This window comes from Leishmania panamensis (genome assembly GCF_000755165.1).
Source record: "Leishmania panamensis strain MHOM/PA/94/PSC-1 chromosome 34 sequence".
In the NCBI taxonomy this organism is placed as follows: Eukaryota; Euglenozoa; class Kinetoplastea; order Trypanosomatida; family Trypanosomatidae; genus Leishmania; species Leishmania panamensis.
Window position 1 is genome coordinate 670914 of NC_025881.1, and position 17002 is coordinate 687915.

The 17002-nt window shown below is 58.5% G+C and overlaps 4 protein-coding genes across 4 annotated transcripts; all 4 read left to right on the forward strand.

The window, feature by feature from the left end:
* Positions 1-3686: 3686 nt before the first annotated feature.
* Positions 3687-4685, forward strand: LPMP_341810 (hypothetical protein; the record flags this gene model as incomplete). The annotated part of the gene is made up of 1 exon (XM_010704305.1): positions 3687-4685. One exon carries the CDS (start codon positions 3687-3689, stop codon positions 4683-4685), a length of 999 nt encoding a protein of 332 aa, XP_010702607.1.
* An 814-nt stretch (positions 4686-5499) lies between these two features.
* Positions 5500-7275, forward strand: LPMP_341820 (trypsin-like cysteine/serine peptidase, putative; the record flags this gene model as incomplete). Its single annotated transcript, XM_010704306.1, has 1 exon — positions 5500-7275. One exon carries the CDS (start codon positions 5500-5502, stop codon positions 7273-7275), a length of 1776 nt encoding a protein of 591 aa, XP_010702608.1.
* Positions 7276-8435: 1160 nt separating this feature from the next.
* LPMP_341830 (hypothetical protein) lies at positions 8436-11615 on the forward strand (the record flags this gene model as incomplete). Its single annotated transcript, XM_010704307.1, has 1 exon — positions 8436-11615. The coding sequence occupies one exon, from the start codon at positions 8436-8438 to the stop codon at positions 11613-11615; it is 3180 nt and encodes a 1059-aa protein (XP_010702609.1).
* A 1238-nt stretch (positions 11616-12853) lies between these two features.
* On the forward strand, positions 12854-15631 carry LPMP_341840 (hypothetical protein; the record flags this gene model as incomplete). The annotated part of the gene is made up of 1 exon (XM_010704308.1): positions 12854-15631. One exon carries the CDS (start codon positions 12854-12856, stop codon positions 15629-15631), a length of 2778 nt encoding a protein of 925 aa, XP_010702610.1.
* Between the last annotated feature and the right edge of the window lie 1371 nt (positions 15632-17002).

Genomic DNA, 17002 nt, shown 5'->3' on the forward strand with positions numbered 1-17002 from the left:
CGTGCACTCCTTGATTTCGCCAAAGCAGGCGCTTTTTGCCCTTCCTCGCCTCATCTCCGCAGCGGCCGCCCCCCCCTGCGCTATCAAAAGGCATCCATAACGATGAACGGTGTACGCGTGGGTGTAATGCTTGACGGTAGTGCCAGTGTGGAAAAGGGGGATCAGTGCAACGCACGTGATAGCAGCGAAGTCCAAAGGTTAGGCGGAGCAAAGACACGACAAAGACGGACGACTTGGGTCACCGTTCTGGCGCCAGCCACTCGACTTCCATAAGCAACTACAAGCGTGACAGACCATGCGCATACGCATAACGCTCCCCCCACCCAAACAACTGTCGCACTTTTGTCTTTTCATTACCGCGCTATTGGGCAGGTAGAGGCCAGGTGAAAGTGGGAAAAATGTGACGTGCATATTGCTGCTGTTCCGGAGAGCCACTGACGGCTCTTAAGCATTCCGTCACATTTGTCGAGCAAATTTCGCCGCGTCTTCGCTGTACTCGGCGGTCAGCTTTGCCCTTCTAGCAGACGTTTGGCCAGTGGCCAGATGTTGTCCATCCGCAGTCGTAGGTCTCTGCGTGTGGGTGTATGAATGCTTCACTTTGTATCGTGTTCAGTGTTGTGTGCGTTGCACATTGTCGGTGCTTTCAGCACCGGTGGGAGTAAGGAGACTGAGGGAGGATACTCCTGGGTTCCTCGCGGAGGGGTGGCTTCCCAGCATGTCGACAGCAGAACCGACTTGCGGTGGCCCTGTAGGATTACGGTGCAAGGGCATAGTGAAAAAGGGGCTTAGTACCGCACTAGAAGCTCCCGTGGCGGCCCTTCCTAGACGGCTGCTTTAAAGGGCGCTGATTCCGCGGCGAGTACTGCAAGAGAAACACAAGAGCTGAGAGAAGTCCGTCACCCGCCAAACCGCGTTGCGAGGAGCGGAGACAGCCTTTCAAGTGTCTGCCCGCATAGCGGAGATTTCTCAGGCCCGAGCAAAGGCAGTGCCGAGTCGTCGGCGGCTCGCGGCGCGTGACACCTCGAGTGGTGCCTCTAGTCCTTGGAGAGGCTGCGCGGCAGTCCATTCACCAAGTTTTGCTGTACTGCAATGTAAAAGAGCACCACATCTACGCTCCCTCTGAGAAGTAGAGGCTTCTTGTGTGTGCGCACAGCCGGTTAAGCCAGTGGCCTCTTCCAACTCCGCCGAGGCCGTGGTGCGTCCCCTGCGCTGCCACGATTGCAGACTGACCCGCGACCGGTTCGATGCGCAGTGTCCGGCCTCTGGCGCCAACCAGCCCTTCTGACAGCAGGGACTGCAGACACAGCATCGCCGCTCGGGGCTCTGCGTGTGCCGAGTGCTTCGCTGTGAGGTACTTATGGTTCGTCAGCGGGCCCTCTCGCGGCAACTGCGCCCCTGTCGCACACGGCCCGCGGAGCTTCGCACCCTTTCCATGGCGGGTCGTGAGATGTGCACACTGAAGTCGCCGGCATGTTCTCCGAGCCCTCGGATATTGCCCCATCCTTCGTGCGGAGTGCCACGCCAGCTTCAGGACGAGTGCGGCGCGCGGCTGGGTTCTCGAGAGCTCCTTGTGAGGTGTCTTCGTCTCCTTGAGGTGCAGCGGGGCACGCGGGTGCGTCTTGGTTTCTCGCCCCAACCTCCTCTCGGCGCTCACTGCTCAGAGCTCCGGCGACATCGGTCAATCGCATTGGTCTGGCTGGCTCCCGTGCAGGGGAAGGTGGAGTGGGCCCACCCCCTTCTACCAACACAGGGGCTCTTGAGGCGGTTGACCACTTCCACTCTCGCACCCCTGCCGCCCGCACGCCCAGGTGAATATGACCGCCTTCGCCAGGTCGAAGCTCAGCAGGGCGCTTGGCATCAGCTGCAGCTCTCAACTATCGCAAGTGGCCCGCTAGAACCGCTGGTGAGACCGCTGATCACGTCACCGCACTGACATGGGCGGGTCTGTCCGAGTCGATGCACTGCCCTGGCAGACAGGCGCGCCCTCCTCCCACCCGCCCGCCTGCCGCTCGCGTCATTGTTGGGGAGGGAATCGCCTCGCTGTAGAGCGCCGCGTGTTGCTCACGAAGAACCGTGCCCAGCGGCTGTGTCAGCTGCGTCTTTGCCAGGCCCCCCCCGTCGACGGCCAGGAAAGGGGTCTACTGGCTACTTGCCTTCGTCGATTTCCCCTGCTTTCTTGGCCTCCATTCGAGCTGCCACGGTTCGCCGGACATCGTCCTGCCTCCCCTTCCTGGTCGTCTGCAGAGTTGTGGTGCGGAAAGGCCCCTCTGTGTGGTGTTTGAGGGCCACCTCAGCGGCAGCCGTGCCACTTGTCATGTTTGGTGCCGCCTCCTCAAGCGGTTAGAAGCTCAACTGGCCAAATGCCCTTATGGAAAAAAGTTGACACTCCTGTCGTACGCTGCTTCGCTTGTGCAAACTCTTTCGGGGGTGGGATGGGGTGGGTGGATGACTGTGTTTAGGGGGCGATAAGGCTTTGCCACTTCAGCCGATAGTGATTAGATTGCGCAAAGGTATTACTAAAGGAGGTGGTGAGAGGAGGAGAGTTCTAGCTCCATTTCTTTCAACTCATACGGCCTCGCCCACAATATCCTGACTTGTCTTCGTCCCGGTACCGTCGTCCTCCTTCATGTGCGCACCGATGAGTCGTGCTCTTTGTTCAGCTCTCGCTTGAATTCCATTTTCTATTTTCCGCGACACTATCCAAGCCTTGATGAGCGGTGAAGCTTTCCATCGGTGGAGGGACACAGCACGTTCGTTCTGTGTTCGGGCTGCACCGTGGAATGTGCAAGGGCGAGCCAAGAATCGAGTGACCAACCGAGTAATAATAAGGGAGAGGTGGGTCGTGCAGAGGGGCTCATGATGCAGGCCCAGCGTCTCTCTGGCCCTACCGGCACCCACTCTAGACTTGTCGATGACTGCTCTTGTCTTTTATCCGCTCTCTCAAACATTCATTATGTCATTTCAGGGTTTGGTGGCGCTTTTACTACCTCTTCCCTCGTTCTTGCCATTCCTCTACGCCCCTTCTCCTTCTTCCCGCCCTCCCCATGCACTGGGTGCTCCTCCTGCTTTACCGAATTCTAGAACAAACCATATGTACGCTCACAGCTAGAAAACGAACTTACGCCGTACGTTTTGCCTGTTCGCGTTCGCCAGTCCCAGACGCTGTATCACGCAAGACGAAAGGGAAAACCATAGTGGACCCATCGACACGTACCCAAGGCGCGGTGGTGCGCGTGCATTTCTCGGCACCTATCCACCCTCTCGGTAGCAGGCCACCAGACCCGGGGCAAAGCCATTCCGACGTTTGTTGCGGCTTATCGGGTACCCAACTCCGTTCTAGCTTTGAGGGGTCTACGTACAGTCCCAGTAATCACATTAGGTGCCTATCATAGCAGGCGCGCCGTTTCTCTTTCTCTTTCCGCTGCTGCTCCGCTCCTCTCTTGTCGCTGAAGCGTTGTGTCAGTTTTCCTTCTTGTTAACCACATAAGCATCCGGATAAGTACCCACGTGGTGTTGTGCGTGTGCATGTGTGCCGGCGCTATTGCTTCTTGCTCATCATTTGATCTTTGTGGATTTGCGTTGCGCTCTCCTTATTGGATCTCTGCTGGTCTGTATCGTTCTTCGGAGAAAGAGCTGTGGAGAGGCCCTTAACGGGTACCACATCCCTCTCACACGCACCAGTCACAATGCTCGTGCACGAGGTCGAGAAGAGGTATAAGCTCAAGGTCCCTTTCTTCCAGGGTACACTGGAGGAGGCAAAGCGGCACGCTCAGCATGACTCGCGCTACCTTGTTTTGTACCTCCACAGCCCTCAACACGAAAACACGGAGGCATACCTGCGCGAGGTTTTGGCCACGGACGAGATCATCGCCCTGCTGCACGAGAGCAGCGTTTTGTTCGGGGCGAGTGTGGCAGATGCGGAGGGCACGCTGCTGGCGGAGGAGCTTGGCGCCCATGCGTTTCCGTTTGTAGCAGCGCTGGTGGGTAACACAGTAGTGCTGCGTCTGCAAGGTTACCACAGCCGCGAAACCTTCTGTCGCGAGTGGCGTCTATGCACAGATGACTGGGATGGACATCTAGCCGAGGGCGTCGTCCTCGCTGCCGAGCGTGAGGCGCGCGAGCAGGCACGCATAGCTGAAGCCGAGGCCGCCTCCGCAATGGAGGCTGCAGATCGGGCCATGCTCGAGAAGCTGCTGCGTAAGGAAGAGGAGGAGCGTCGTGCGGCTGCGGAGCGGGAGGCTGCTGCGCAACGGGCCGCCGAGGAGCGCGTGACAGCCGAGCGACTCGAGGCGGAAGATAGGGCTCGGCAGGCCGCCGAAGAAGCACGGCAGCGCGCACTGGAGGAGGAGCGTCAGCGACAGCGCGAGTCTGCGAAGCAGGCAGCGAAAAGTCAGCTGCATGATGAACCCTCCACCGACCTGGCCACCCACGAGACGGTGCAGATCAGTGTGCGCTGCCCGTCCGGCAAGCACTATGACCGTCGCTTCCTGCGCAGTGATCTTGTGGATCAACTCACGTTTTTTGTAATGACACTGGACGAGTTGGCGGACGCGACGGATGCATCAACGGTGCGCTTTGTGACGGGCTTCCCGCCTGCACCGCTGGAGTGGCGCGAAGGGGAGACGTGCTTCGGCGACATGAAGAGTCTCTGCCCGCGTGCGGTGGTTCTTCTGCGCCGGTCATGAGCCAAGTGGTGAGTATGCTGCGTTTCCGTTCTCAGATGTGCCGGTCGACGCCTCCCTCGCGACTTGTGTTTTGTCTCTTTTCCTTTCTCTCCCGCTGGGGCTAATGCTTGCCTCCTATCTTCCTTTCCTGTCCATCTCTCTCGCGCGCCCTTTTTCTTCCTTTCCCACTGCAGATGTGCGATGAGGAATGCGGTGCTATTGAGAGAGCGACGTGTGCCTCGCCCCTTCGTCTTCCTTGAGCTGCTCTCTTCGCAGGTGGAGGGGGCAAGACGTCGAGGCACCAAGAGACTGTGGAGAAGGGTATAATCAAAATGAAAAAAAAAAGCATCTTGATGTGTGAATGTTTTACCCCTTGCGCACGCGCTCTGGCTGAAGACGGCGCGTATTGCTACGGCGCGGCGAAGCTGGTGGTCTCTGTGAGACGAGGGAGTTGAGGCAGGGCAGGGGGGGGGGGTAAGAAAAGAGGGCACAGTCTCGAGAATTCACACTTTTTGTTTCTCTACCCGGAACTTTTCACAATGGCAGTCACACCCCTAACTCCACTGTCTACGTGCACACATGCGTCCACGGACTATGAATGGTGCACCACCCTTGCTCGGTACTGCTCATTCTTTCGCACATTCTGCACCCTTTTCTTGTTCTCTTTCGTTTCTACTGTCTCTTCTGTTGTTTTTTTTTTTTCCCTCTCTGTGCATCATAGACTGGGAAAGTGTAGTTGAACACACATCCGAGTCCGCGTGCCCATTCGAGCTTTAATTTTTGATGGGCCATATCAGCGGCGAGAGCGAGGAAAACGTATCCAAGCAAAGCGATCATGCTGTGCCGCCGCGCTGTCGTGCTAGCGAGGTTCCAGCCGTACTCCATGGCGGTGCAAACTCGGTTTAAATGGCGGCACAAGGAAACGGACCGGTGGCGGCGACTGATGGACGCGACGTGCTTCCAAGTCGATTGGCTCGGTCAGACGGGCGGGCCGAACTTCACACAGTACAGCGGGCACTGGACGCACATCATCACATGTGCGCACGTGATCACGCCATGGGACTACCCCAATTACTACCCATCGCAGGGGCCAACCCGCTTCGTCTCGCACATCACGCTGGCGGACACCATGACGCAGATTCGCCTTGTTTCGATGCAGGGCAACGCGGTGTACAAACATTTCACGTCGAATCAGCACGTCTTTGTACACTCGAACCCGAGGCTGGACTTGTGCGTCGTGCATCCGGAGCAGAACCTAAAGCGCAGTGGCGAGATGAAGATGATGTGGATGCAGAATGAAGGATACATTATACGTCCACGACTGGAGATCAACGACAAGCTGAAGGTCGGTGATCACGTCTGGTTATACGGCATGTCGGCACATGAGTCTCTATTTGACGAGGAGAAGGGACCGGAGCCTCTCATGGTCCCGACCGGCGTCCGTGCTCGCGTGCACGCCGTCACGCGCGAACACTTCTTCCTGGACACAACAGGGCTCGAGGACAGCCCAGATCGAGGCCGCATTCAGATGGGCATGTGTGGCTCCGTTGTGATGCGCAACGGCAAGTGTGTCGGCATGTTGACAGCGACAGTACACGAGGAGAGCGACTGTAAGGCGCTGGCGGGAACAGCCATGTGCACCTACTCGTCCGACATCTTCGAGTTCTTGCTGGAGGTGGAGAAGCAGATGAAGAACCCCATTGCGCGTCAGAATCAAGAGGAGACCCGTTTCGAGCAGCGGCGCCGCGCCGAGGGGAGCGTGGTGAAGGAGCACAAGCACTGGGAGCTGGACGAGAGCCGCACGGCCCGCCACATCCCCGTCCCCGTTTCGCTGTGGCATATGGAGGAGAAGTGGGTGACTGAGGAGGATTACATGAACAGTGCCGTCTTTGGCCGTAGTGGCGCCTTTAACCAAGAAACACAGGAGAGCGCGCTGGGCTATGACATGAACACCGCCAAGACAAATGGCGACCGTCCAGGCGACATCGGCTCCTTCGCGTCAAACACCATGACCGGCAAGCCTGTGATGCAAGGCGAGCGAAAGGACTACAGCCCGACCGGTGTATACGCGAATCCGGAGGAGTTCAAGAACAAGGATGTGTGGGACTACAGCATCAGCTCCGATATGCGCTCTCTTTTTAACGAAACCGTCGACAGCAAGGATGCCGAGAGCCTCAACATGATGCGGAAGTCGCTCGAGAACATCCGTGCGCAGCGAGCGATGGAGAAGATGAAGGAGACTGTGATGAACCGCACAAACTCGGACTTCGATCCCATGAAGGGCTATGGCCACTACGGCGGCAACGCCGACGCCGGGTCCGACAACTTCAACCCACAGTATGCCTCCGCTGCTTCATCTCACAAGGATGGCGACGGTGCCTACAGCTACGCGCAAGCAGTCCAGCAGGCGGAGCGTGAGCAGCCAAGGGACCACCCATCGCCTTCGTCGTCGACACCGCCGCCGCCGCCAAATGAGTCTCTCATAGACCGCAAGAAACGAGAGCGACGCGAGGCGGAGGCCAAGTATCAGGAGGAGCTGCGCCGACGTCACGGGCAACGCGCTGTTCCCTTTGGCGACGAGGACCTCGGGGGCTTCTGGGAGCGGCACTGAGGACTCGCGCCGTCTCACCCTGCGCAGCGAACTCCGCGCGCTCTTGGGAGAGATGATTGAGAATGCGTATGGGCGAATGGTGAATTCATGTGTGTGTGTGTAGATATATATATATATATCTATATATCGCTGCTACACTTGAAGTGTACGATGTCTTCACAGCTTTTTCCCACTTTTACATTCTTTTCACTGCTGGTGTCTGTGCTCCCCTCTACCCCTTCTCTACCCTCTTTGCTCTCCTGCGCGTGTTCGTGTCTGAGCAAGGTGGAAGGAAGAGGAAAAGAGGAGAGGGAGGAGGGAATGCTGTGACCATTACGAGACGTGTAGAAAAGAAACGGAAATGGAGACGAAACCTGAAGAGAGGAGCCGGGGATTATGGAATGGGTAGCTTTCCTGCCGACTGGGGCTACAAAGATGACGGGGTTTAGGAGAAGGGGGGCGAGTTATGGGCAGCGTACCGCACTGCTGCTATCATCTCTCGCTCAAGCGCTTTTGATAGCATCCTTTTCTAATCCTAGTTCGCTTCTTCTCTCACCTTTTGTGTGTGTGTGTGCCTGTATGGATGGGTGGGTCAAGTGCCTGCACAGTTTACTCTGAACACCTTTCGTGCTTTCCGTCGTCGTCATCGACGACAGCCTCGTGAGCCGCACCCACGGAGTGGCTGTATGTTCTCGAGACTGTACAACCTCTCTCTTACCTCCTCCTTTTCATTGTTTCATGTTCTCTGACTCTTCTCTCATGAGGCCGCAACAACTGCAAACCCCAGCACACATCTGCCGCACACGTTCTGCGTGCGTACAACCACACACACACACACCCACACATTACATCCCTCTCCGGGACTGACTTAGTGACGGCAAAGAGTTTATCCGTTCCCACACAGGCGCAAGCCCGTCGTAGTCAACCAGACACGTGAGCGACGCTGTGATACTGCTGGACGTGCTTGTGAGTGCACGTGCGTGTTTGCCTCATTCTTCTCACACGTCTGGCGTGCGCTACGCCTCACCAGCTTGCGTGTCACTGCGTCCAACGTTGGTGATGCAAGGCAGCCGACTCGCGAACAGCTGCCCGCGCCTGGCTCCTCATCTTGGTCTTTTTTCCCATCCAAATCCGTCTACTGTTTTGCATTGTTTTCCCAACCTCTTTAGCTAATCTGCGCCATGGCTCGCGCACGCGCTATCGAGACCAGGCTGGAGAAGCTGGTGCCGGCCTTGGATGAGTACTACACAAGCGGCTTCCTCACTCGCGAAGAGACGGTCGAGGTATCACGGCAGCGCCAGCACTGGGAGTTCCGTCTCGTTGCCAAGCCCCTTCTCCTCCTCGATGTTCGCGAGGCCATCACGTACGAGCTGGGACTCGAGAAGCGCCTCCGCGAGTACTGCATCTACACAAAGCTCAACTTGCAGCACCGCTGGGACATTGTTGACCGCATCGAGGGCATCTACAAGATCGGTCTCAAGCACCTGCGCAATAAGGCGGAGCACGAGGCGTTACGGCAGGAGTGCGTGCAGTTCATGAAGCAGTTTCAGCGCAACGGAAGCCTCAGCAACCTTTACGGCGAGCTCATGGTGATGCACCCGCGGCGCAGCGACATCTGGGTAGAGGCAGCGGAATGGCAGGGATTCTCGCAGCGCAACACAGACAACGCCCGTGCCATCATCCAGCAGGCGCTGCTGACCATGGCGTCAGAGCCCGTGGTGTGGGCCTGTGCGCTGCATGTGGAGCTGCAGTTTGTGCAACGTCTGCTCGAAGGGCTGTTGGCTGAGCACCGAGAGGAGGCTCGGAAGGCCTGCAGGCGTGCATCGAAGGAGGCCGAGAACGGCGATGAGGAGAGCCGTGCCGGCGATGCCAAGGCGCCAGCTGAGGCGGAGCCTACATCGACGATCGCGCCGAAGCTGCGTGCTGAAAATGAGGCCATGGCGCATGCGCTGCTCGACCTTGCTTTAGCCAAGACAGTTGTGGAGGAGGCATTTGACAGCCCTGCCAGTGGGGCGGTGCTGCTGGAGCGGCTGCTGGCGGTCGCGGGCACCTACGCCTTCTCGCGCGAGGTTGTGGAGCTCGCCGTGACCACGGCGGCGCACAAGATGGCCGAGGCGTGCAGCGGGTCTGCTGACGTTACAGTAGAGGCAGCGCGTATCTGTGGCTCTCGCGGCGCGTCGGCCTCGTCTTCTCTCACCATTGCATCCGACCAGCAGCGGCTTCGTGTGCGCACGCAGTGGCGTCACCGCCACAGCGTCGACACTGTCTTTGCGCACTACCTCGCCCTGGAGGATTTGGTCATGAACCAGTACCCGCAGACCATAGTAGACACCGCCACCTACCTTGCCGAAGGTGGCAGTGGAGTCGGCGCCACCGCCAAGCGGCGAGGCCAGCAGAGGCCGCATCAGCCGTCGGCTACCAGTGCCTCACTGCTGACCCCGTCACAGAAGGACCGACGCCATGCTGCAGTCAAGGCAGTCGTTTCACTTTTGACGTTTTCGTCCTCTCCGACCTCTGTGCTGGCGGACATGCCTGGCGTTGTGGAGGCTGGCACGGACTCAACGAAGCGCTTCCCGGCTGTGCGGCAAGCTTTCGTAGGGGCTCTGCGTCACCTCGCCGCCGTATCGACTGAGGGGGTGTCCCGGGTCTGCGCGCGTCTGCTGCGAACCCCGACTGCCACTGCTGCCAGCACCGCAGCGGCGGCGACGGCAAGCCACCGCAGCAAGGAGGAGGAGGCTCCACAGCCACGCGCAACACTCGATCTCGCGGAGGCAGCCCAGTGGCTCCTGGGTGAGCTGCAACTCGACAAGGCAACCCTGCAGGCGTGCGTTACGGAGCCGCGAAAGCGCACTGAGAGGCTCTTGAGGAAGGTGGCTTTGGCGGCTGATATGCACCCACCTGCTAAGTCGCGCGCCAGACACGAGGCCCCTGCTGGCACGGCCGCTGCTGCGGCGCTCATGACGTGGTCGGTAGTGCAGCTGGAACGATTTTTGCAGGCGGACGACAGGGATGTGCTAGTGCAAAGCGCCGGCGGTGACGCCAGAGACTCTACGAAGATTCCGCCGTGCTCGCCGCTCAACACCGCTGCTGCGATGACCGCCGAGGATGTGGAGCGCTTCATTGTGTGGTGGAAGGAGGAAGAGAAACTGCTGCGTGGACGGCAGGAGACGGGTGACCCGGGCGATGCATTGACCGCTTCACGAGCGCGCCGCCGTATGGCGGTGATGGAGCTGCTACACCAGCACGACCTCTTGCCTTCTGTGGACCTGCCTACTGCTGCTGTGGAGACAAAAAAGGGCCGCAGCAACAGAAAGAAGACGCCGAACCGTGGCAGTAGCGACGCTACTAGTGAAGGCGCATGGGCAAAGACGCAGGGAGTGCTGCTGAATCGATCTAGTGCGCTGCAGTTCGTTCCAGCTGTGGGCACAGCCTCACCAGCACGACTCCCGCTCTCTCTGTGGCGCGTTTTTAGCGCCTTGGAGACGTTGGAGGGCCCGATGCAGATAAGCGAGAAGGCCTCTTGGACTCACGCGGCGGTCTCGCGCAGTGGCAGCAACAGCAGTGACGACGATCGAGACAGTGGGACTGGTGGTAGCGGCGTCGCAGCGAGGGGCAGACATGCGGAGATATCCTCTTCTAGCACGTGGCTTACCAGCTTTGCCGCAGCTGGGCTGTTCTTTTTGGGTGGGGTACCGTACAGCACGCTCAGCCACGAAGAGGAGTGGGTGCGGCTGGAGGGCGTAACCTCGCTGCTGCAGTGTCGACTGTTCTCTTGGCTGGGATGTCGTGTGTGCACCCGTGACACCGTTGCCAAGGCACTGCGGCTCGCTGAGAGCGGCCTAGCAGAGGCTTGGATTACCGACCTGCATGGACTTCTGAAGTTGGCGCAGCGGTGTCAGCCGTTGCCCCGCTTCGCGCAGACGCGCTGCGTACTTCCATTTTTAGAAGGCGTTGCGCTTTTCCGCTCTGCGTCTGCATCCGCGGCAGCCTTATCTGGTCAGGCAAGCAACTTGCCTTTGCCTGCCAAGGCCGCCAGCGATGCTGTGCGGGCGGTGCGAGAGGCGTATGAGGTGCTGCTGAAGCTCTACGGCGTCTCCAAACACCCTGAGTCGTTTCTTCCACTTCTGTACGACGGTACCTCGGCCAACAAGCTTGCACAGCAGGCAAGCACCACGTCGAGCGTGAGTGGCAAGGCGTCGACGGCGGAGGTGCAGCAGGCCAACGCGGAGGACTGGGTGGCGTACGTGTGGTTCGAGCGCACGATATCCAAGGATTTGTTGAGGGCCAAGACGGTTGTGGAGCAGGCGCGTCGGGAAGCGCTCGCACCACAGATCTTCATGGTGAGGCTGAACGCGCTGTAGCGTAGTGGAAGGATGAGGGAAGGTGGGAGAGAGAGGAAGCAGCGACGAAGCTGTGCATTGTCGTTCCCCTGCTTTATACCTTTCACTCCACTTCTTTGTCACTGGCCAAGGGGTCTCCTCCAAGGAGGTTGCTCCCCTCACCCTAACTCGCTTGTGGAGCTACGTGACGCGAAAGGGAAACCACCCACGCTTATGAGGGCCCACTTGCCGTGCGCGCATCTCGCTCAGTAGAAGAAGTTTCGCTCATGCGAATGACGGCGAAGCCTTTTTCATTTCTTTGCTGTGTATCTCGAAGAAGCGTGCTTCTCCATGTCTGTGTCTATGTGTCTATGTGTGTGTGTGTGTGTGTGTGTGTGTGTGCATGTGCGCCTCTGGCCGTACTAGGTGCGTACCGGTGCACCCACACACTCGCTTACCTACGGGGCTGATAACATGAAATACGCGTAACATCACACGCGCCGACTGGTACGTTGTTTTAAGGCAGATAAGAAATAATTAACGAGAGCACAATGTGGAGGTACGAGCACGCATCAACATATGCATACAAACATCAAGGGTCCCAGGCGAGGGATGCACTGGAGACGATTGACCGGTGTTTGCGTGCGTTGGACGGGGACACGCTGCGGAGAGTCTCTCCCTTTCGGCGCTGTCTTCGCTGTCCTCAAGCTTCAGATCCTTTTCTCGTTTGGCATACCGATAGTGTTTCCGTCTACTGCGTGCGCACTAGACTACGACACCAGTAGGGAATGGCCGCTTCCTTGCACGCTTCACTGAGAAGGGCGAAAGGGGGGGGGGAGAGAAAAGCAGGTGGCACGTCCATGGCTGCAGCGCCGTTGACTGGCAGCACTTGCCCCGGCAACTTCCCTCCCTCCGCCGCTTTCCTTCCCCTTTGCGTTCTTTTCTCTCTTGACGGCTTCCACACCGCTCCACGTTTTTCTTTTTACTCCTGTCCCTCTCTTCTTGGGCTCATCTGAGTGCTGGCGACAATCTCACAGAACATCTGCTACTCTCGCTCTGCATTATTGCCCACAAACACACACAGTCGGCCACGTACGGACAGGCACACGCCCTGCCTTCGCGGTGGACTGTGTGGTACGGCCATCTTTCTCAGCAAGGACAAGGGCGCCAGCGCAGGACTTCGCGTGTGGGATGTGACGGTGCCACTCCCCACTCCGCATCTCATCCATCAATCACTTGCGCTTTACATCCTCCCCTCTCTGGTGGTCAAGAGCAACACTATGTTCGGCAGGAAAGGGAACTGGCAAGCCGCGCTCTGCTTCCAGCGCCCTCGTTCCCTCACAGGACTCCGCCCCTCTCCTACGCCCTCCCTCCAGCGTCCACCGGCTTCCTGTCTCGCCCCAACGTCTGCACTGTCCCCACATGAATCACTTGGACGGTCACCTGCTTTAGCAGAGGTGGGCACCATTCACTCGATCACCTCACTCGCTGTCGTGCTGGCGGCTCCCTCTGCCAACGTTCTAGCAACGCGCACAGGACCTGTGTCGGCTGGACTCGAGACGCTTCGCCACGCGCTCGGCACGCGGGACGCATACCGAATTTTTCGCGCACTATTGCGAGAGCAGCATACACCCGTCGGTGCGCGATACAGTGAGCTGGAGCGCCTTCTCTCTAACCTCGAGGGAGAGGCAGACTCTCTGGCAGCAGTGGTATGCGCCTGTGTGGCGGTGGCGCTGAGTCCATCGGATTGGCCGCCGTGGGTGTCGGCTCGCTTTGCTTCCACTGGGATGGCATCGATGCCGATTGCATCCAACCGTGCAGTGGCCAGCACAGGGAAGGTGACAGGCTTGGGTGAGGCAGTCAAGGGAATGGAAGGCATCTGGGAGGCCGCGTCGCCGCTGCGTGTCACTGCCACCGACATCCTGCGCCGCATTGCTGCCGGTCTTCCCTCTCAAGGCGCGTGTTACTCGGCGTCATCGCCTTCCCTGCCCTTGCTCAAGTTTCTCACTCTCCTCTGCGGGGTGGCGCTATCGGTGTCATCCAGGACAGCGCTACATCTCGCGGCTGAGGTCAGCCGCGTTTCGCTTGACGCCGCTGGTGTAGCTCTGGCCGCATTCTGCGCGTCTCACTCGCTGACTGCCGTACACAGCGACGACGACAGCGCTGCCGTCGCTGTAGGGCATACTCGAGAGACATGGTGGCTGTCTCTCTGGATGCAACTCACCCAACCCAGTGCTCAGCCGCCGTCGCTGCCCCCCTTCTCACTCGACGCCGTGGCCACCTCACCAGCAGTGCTGACGTGGTCCAGAGGTCTCATGCCTGCCGACCTTCGCGAAAAGCGCGTCTCGTGGCATCTGCACTGTCTCATCGCGTCGAAGGAGGTCCACAGTGCAGCGAGACTCTTGCTTGGCACATGCCGCGATATATCAAAGGGGCTGCGGTGCGACACTGCAGAGGCTGTATGGATGCGCAACCGTGCCTCTATTCCTGTCCTGGCGTCCACCCAGGCAGAGGCCCTCTCCTCTCTCCCACCCCAACTGTTGAAGGAGGATGGTCTCGGTGAGCGGCTGGCTCTGAGTTTAGTGGGGCAACTAAAGCAAGTGCCGCCACAACCGCAGCGGCCTTGGAGTGGTTCGCCCCAGTCTATATCGTTTGTGCCGACCGTCGCAGCGAACACTGTCTTGTACGCACGCATGCTGCAGTACCTTCTGATGTCCAGCACCCACGTGCGCAGCGAAGCCAGTTATGTACAACATCTTCGTAATCTGTCGCTGCTGCTGTCCCATGGCAGCATCTACGCACTGGCGGCATCGTTAGTGCCGGCCGATAAGCCATTAAAAGCTGTCATGGTAGCCACGAAGGACACATATCGAGAAGACCACATAAAACAACTCGTTAGCGCTATACGTGAGGTCGTTGATTCTCTCTGCGAAGAGCCCATTCCTCTCTTTGCCGCTCCGGTGACCGCCGTCGGCGTCACCGAAGGTGGCTTCGATACCACACGGAAGGCTCTGAAGACTGGCTCAGCGCTCTTATCCGACGGCGTGGTGCCGACGAAGGATAAGAGGGGGTGGAAGCCAGAGAAGCTGAAGCAGAAACAGGCTCTCCTCGAATGTGCAGCAGTCAACTCCAGGGTTGCCGTGGGGTGGCGTTGGCGTGAGGATGTGCTCTCGGAGGTGGACGGCACAGTGCAGGCGGCAGTGCGCCTCCTCTCATCGCTGTTGGAGCTGTGCTCTAGCCGCAAGAGCAGCCTCCCGCTGCGCGCCGCCGAACCAAAGTGGCGACGAGAGCTACGTGAGCGAACCGCCGTGCGTGCACATAAGTTTGAGCTGCTCCTCCAGGAGCTCCCACACGCGGAGCTGCGTGCCATGCTGCACACCCTTCTGGGGCACGGCTACATTCGCGAGGGCAGTCGACTGGGGGTTTCGTTAGTGAAAGGAGACCAGATGGATCTTCGATACTACACCCTGCCCTTGCTGGGGTCGCTTTACCTGGCAGTATGTGTCCCGCCAAGTGTTCCCACACCTTCTCAGGCCGCAGATTTGGGCAGCTCTTCTTTCACGTCTTTCAGTGCACCACCCTTCGACGACGCAGAGGCTGCAGCCGAGTCGGAGAAGCAAGCGGTCTACCGAATGTACCGACGCCGACTCGAAATCTACGGCAATGCTGATCTCAACACCACCGCTCCCTCGCGCCATCCCGCTAGAGACTACCGTATCTGCAGCAGCATCGAGGGCGAGCATCGTGGCGGCGTTGCTGCGCCGACTTGCCATGACTCGGAGGGCTCTGCGGCTGCGACAACCACTGCGCTTGTCCGCACCCCTGAGAACAAGCTTGTTCAGGCACTGGTGCTCGCCAGCAGGCGTCCCGCGATGTCCACCGCAAGCCACGCGACGGCCGAATTGGCGAACTGTTTGCTGAACCGTCGCGTTGTTGTGGCGGGGCGGGGAATGGTAGTGGACGTTGGGTCTGCTAGAGCTCCTCACCACCACACTAGTGGCGGGGGTACGGGGTTGGTGTTTGGCCCGTGGCTTCACACGGGAATGGTCACGTGGTGATATGAATGCGACGCTGCTCGAAAAGGCAGTCAAGAGGAGAGGTGGCTGAAGGGGAGGGGGTAGGCAGACGAGGTAAAACGAGGGGCGTGTGTATGTATTTGTGTGTGCGCGTATGTATGCGTACAGGTTCATGAGGGTTATACGTTGCCTCCGCTTTTCATCCTTTCACTCTCCTTGCCAGGGTGGGTGCGGTATACCGGGGTTTAGCCACTGGCTTAATCCATCTTTCTTCGTATATATATATATATATATATATATATATGTGCACCTGTGTGACTTCCTGATCCGGGGCCTCTGTGTCTCGCGCTCTCGCCCCTTTCTTGTTTGGCTGTTTCCCTCTTCCTTTTCCCGCTTCCCAGTGTTCCGCCTTTAACAGCGTGTGTGTGTATGTCACACTGCCTCGGTGTGTGCGCCCTTCAGACTCCCCCTCCACCCAGTGCTTTTTCTGTGTTGCTTCTAGTCTTGTTCTTTCCGAGCATTCTTTGCACAATGCGTTGCGGTCTAGCGATCATTTGTTGCATCAGGCCTGCGTGTTCCACTCTCTTTACTTGAAGCTCTGGCGTGTACCTCGCCACCTACACACCCCTCCTCTCTTGAAGCGCCTCTCTCTTGCTTCACCCACCCTCCTTCCTCCTCATCCCTCACGTGTACGCGTTTTCATTTGCGCTGCCTCCACTGAATGGTCTCCTCTTGAGGCGCATTCTCTCTCTCTCTTTCCCCTTTTCTCCTTGAGGGGGGAGGGAGGGAACGGTCGTTTCGCTGACGACCCGCGAGTTGTGCAGTTACAGCGACTGAAGGGTGGGGAGAGAGCTACACGGCCACAGGGCGGCACTCGCTCTCCTTCTCTAACTTACTTTCTTGTGTCTTTGTGTCACCTTGCGTGGGACGCAGGGTATGAAGGTTCGTATCAGCGCGACGATTCAGAACCGACTCGTCGAAGAACTCGGAAACCGCAGCACAAAGTAACAGCATCGTTTCTTTCGAGACCGAAAAATAAAGGAACGAAAGAGCTCTAAGGCATCAAGTCGCGTTGGGAAGAATCGAGGGTGCGGTAGTCTTCCAGGTTAGGCGGAGATCCCTGCGCATTTGCGTTCAGTCACGCCACAGGGCCGATCTCTTTTCTCTTGTGCCGTGTGGCTCCTAGCAGGCGAATCGACTGAATGGAACAGGCGCCTTGTGAGGAGAGCATGGGTGATGCACATCTCCGAACCCTTTCGTGCCCACCCACACGCACTCACCAACGCCGACGCATGCGCACTTTTGCGGTACACCCGCTCTCTGTCATCTTTTTTTCGCCTCTCTGTCTTTCCTGCGCTCCTCTCATCACAACAGAGTAGACTCGATAACGGTTAGAGAAATATGAAGCTCAAC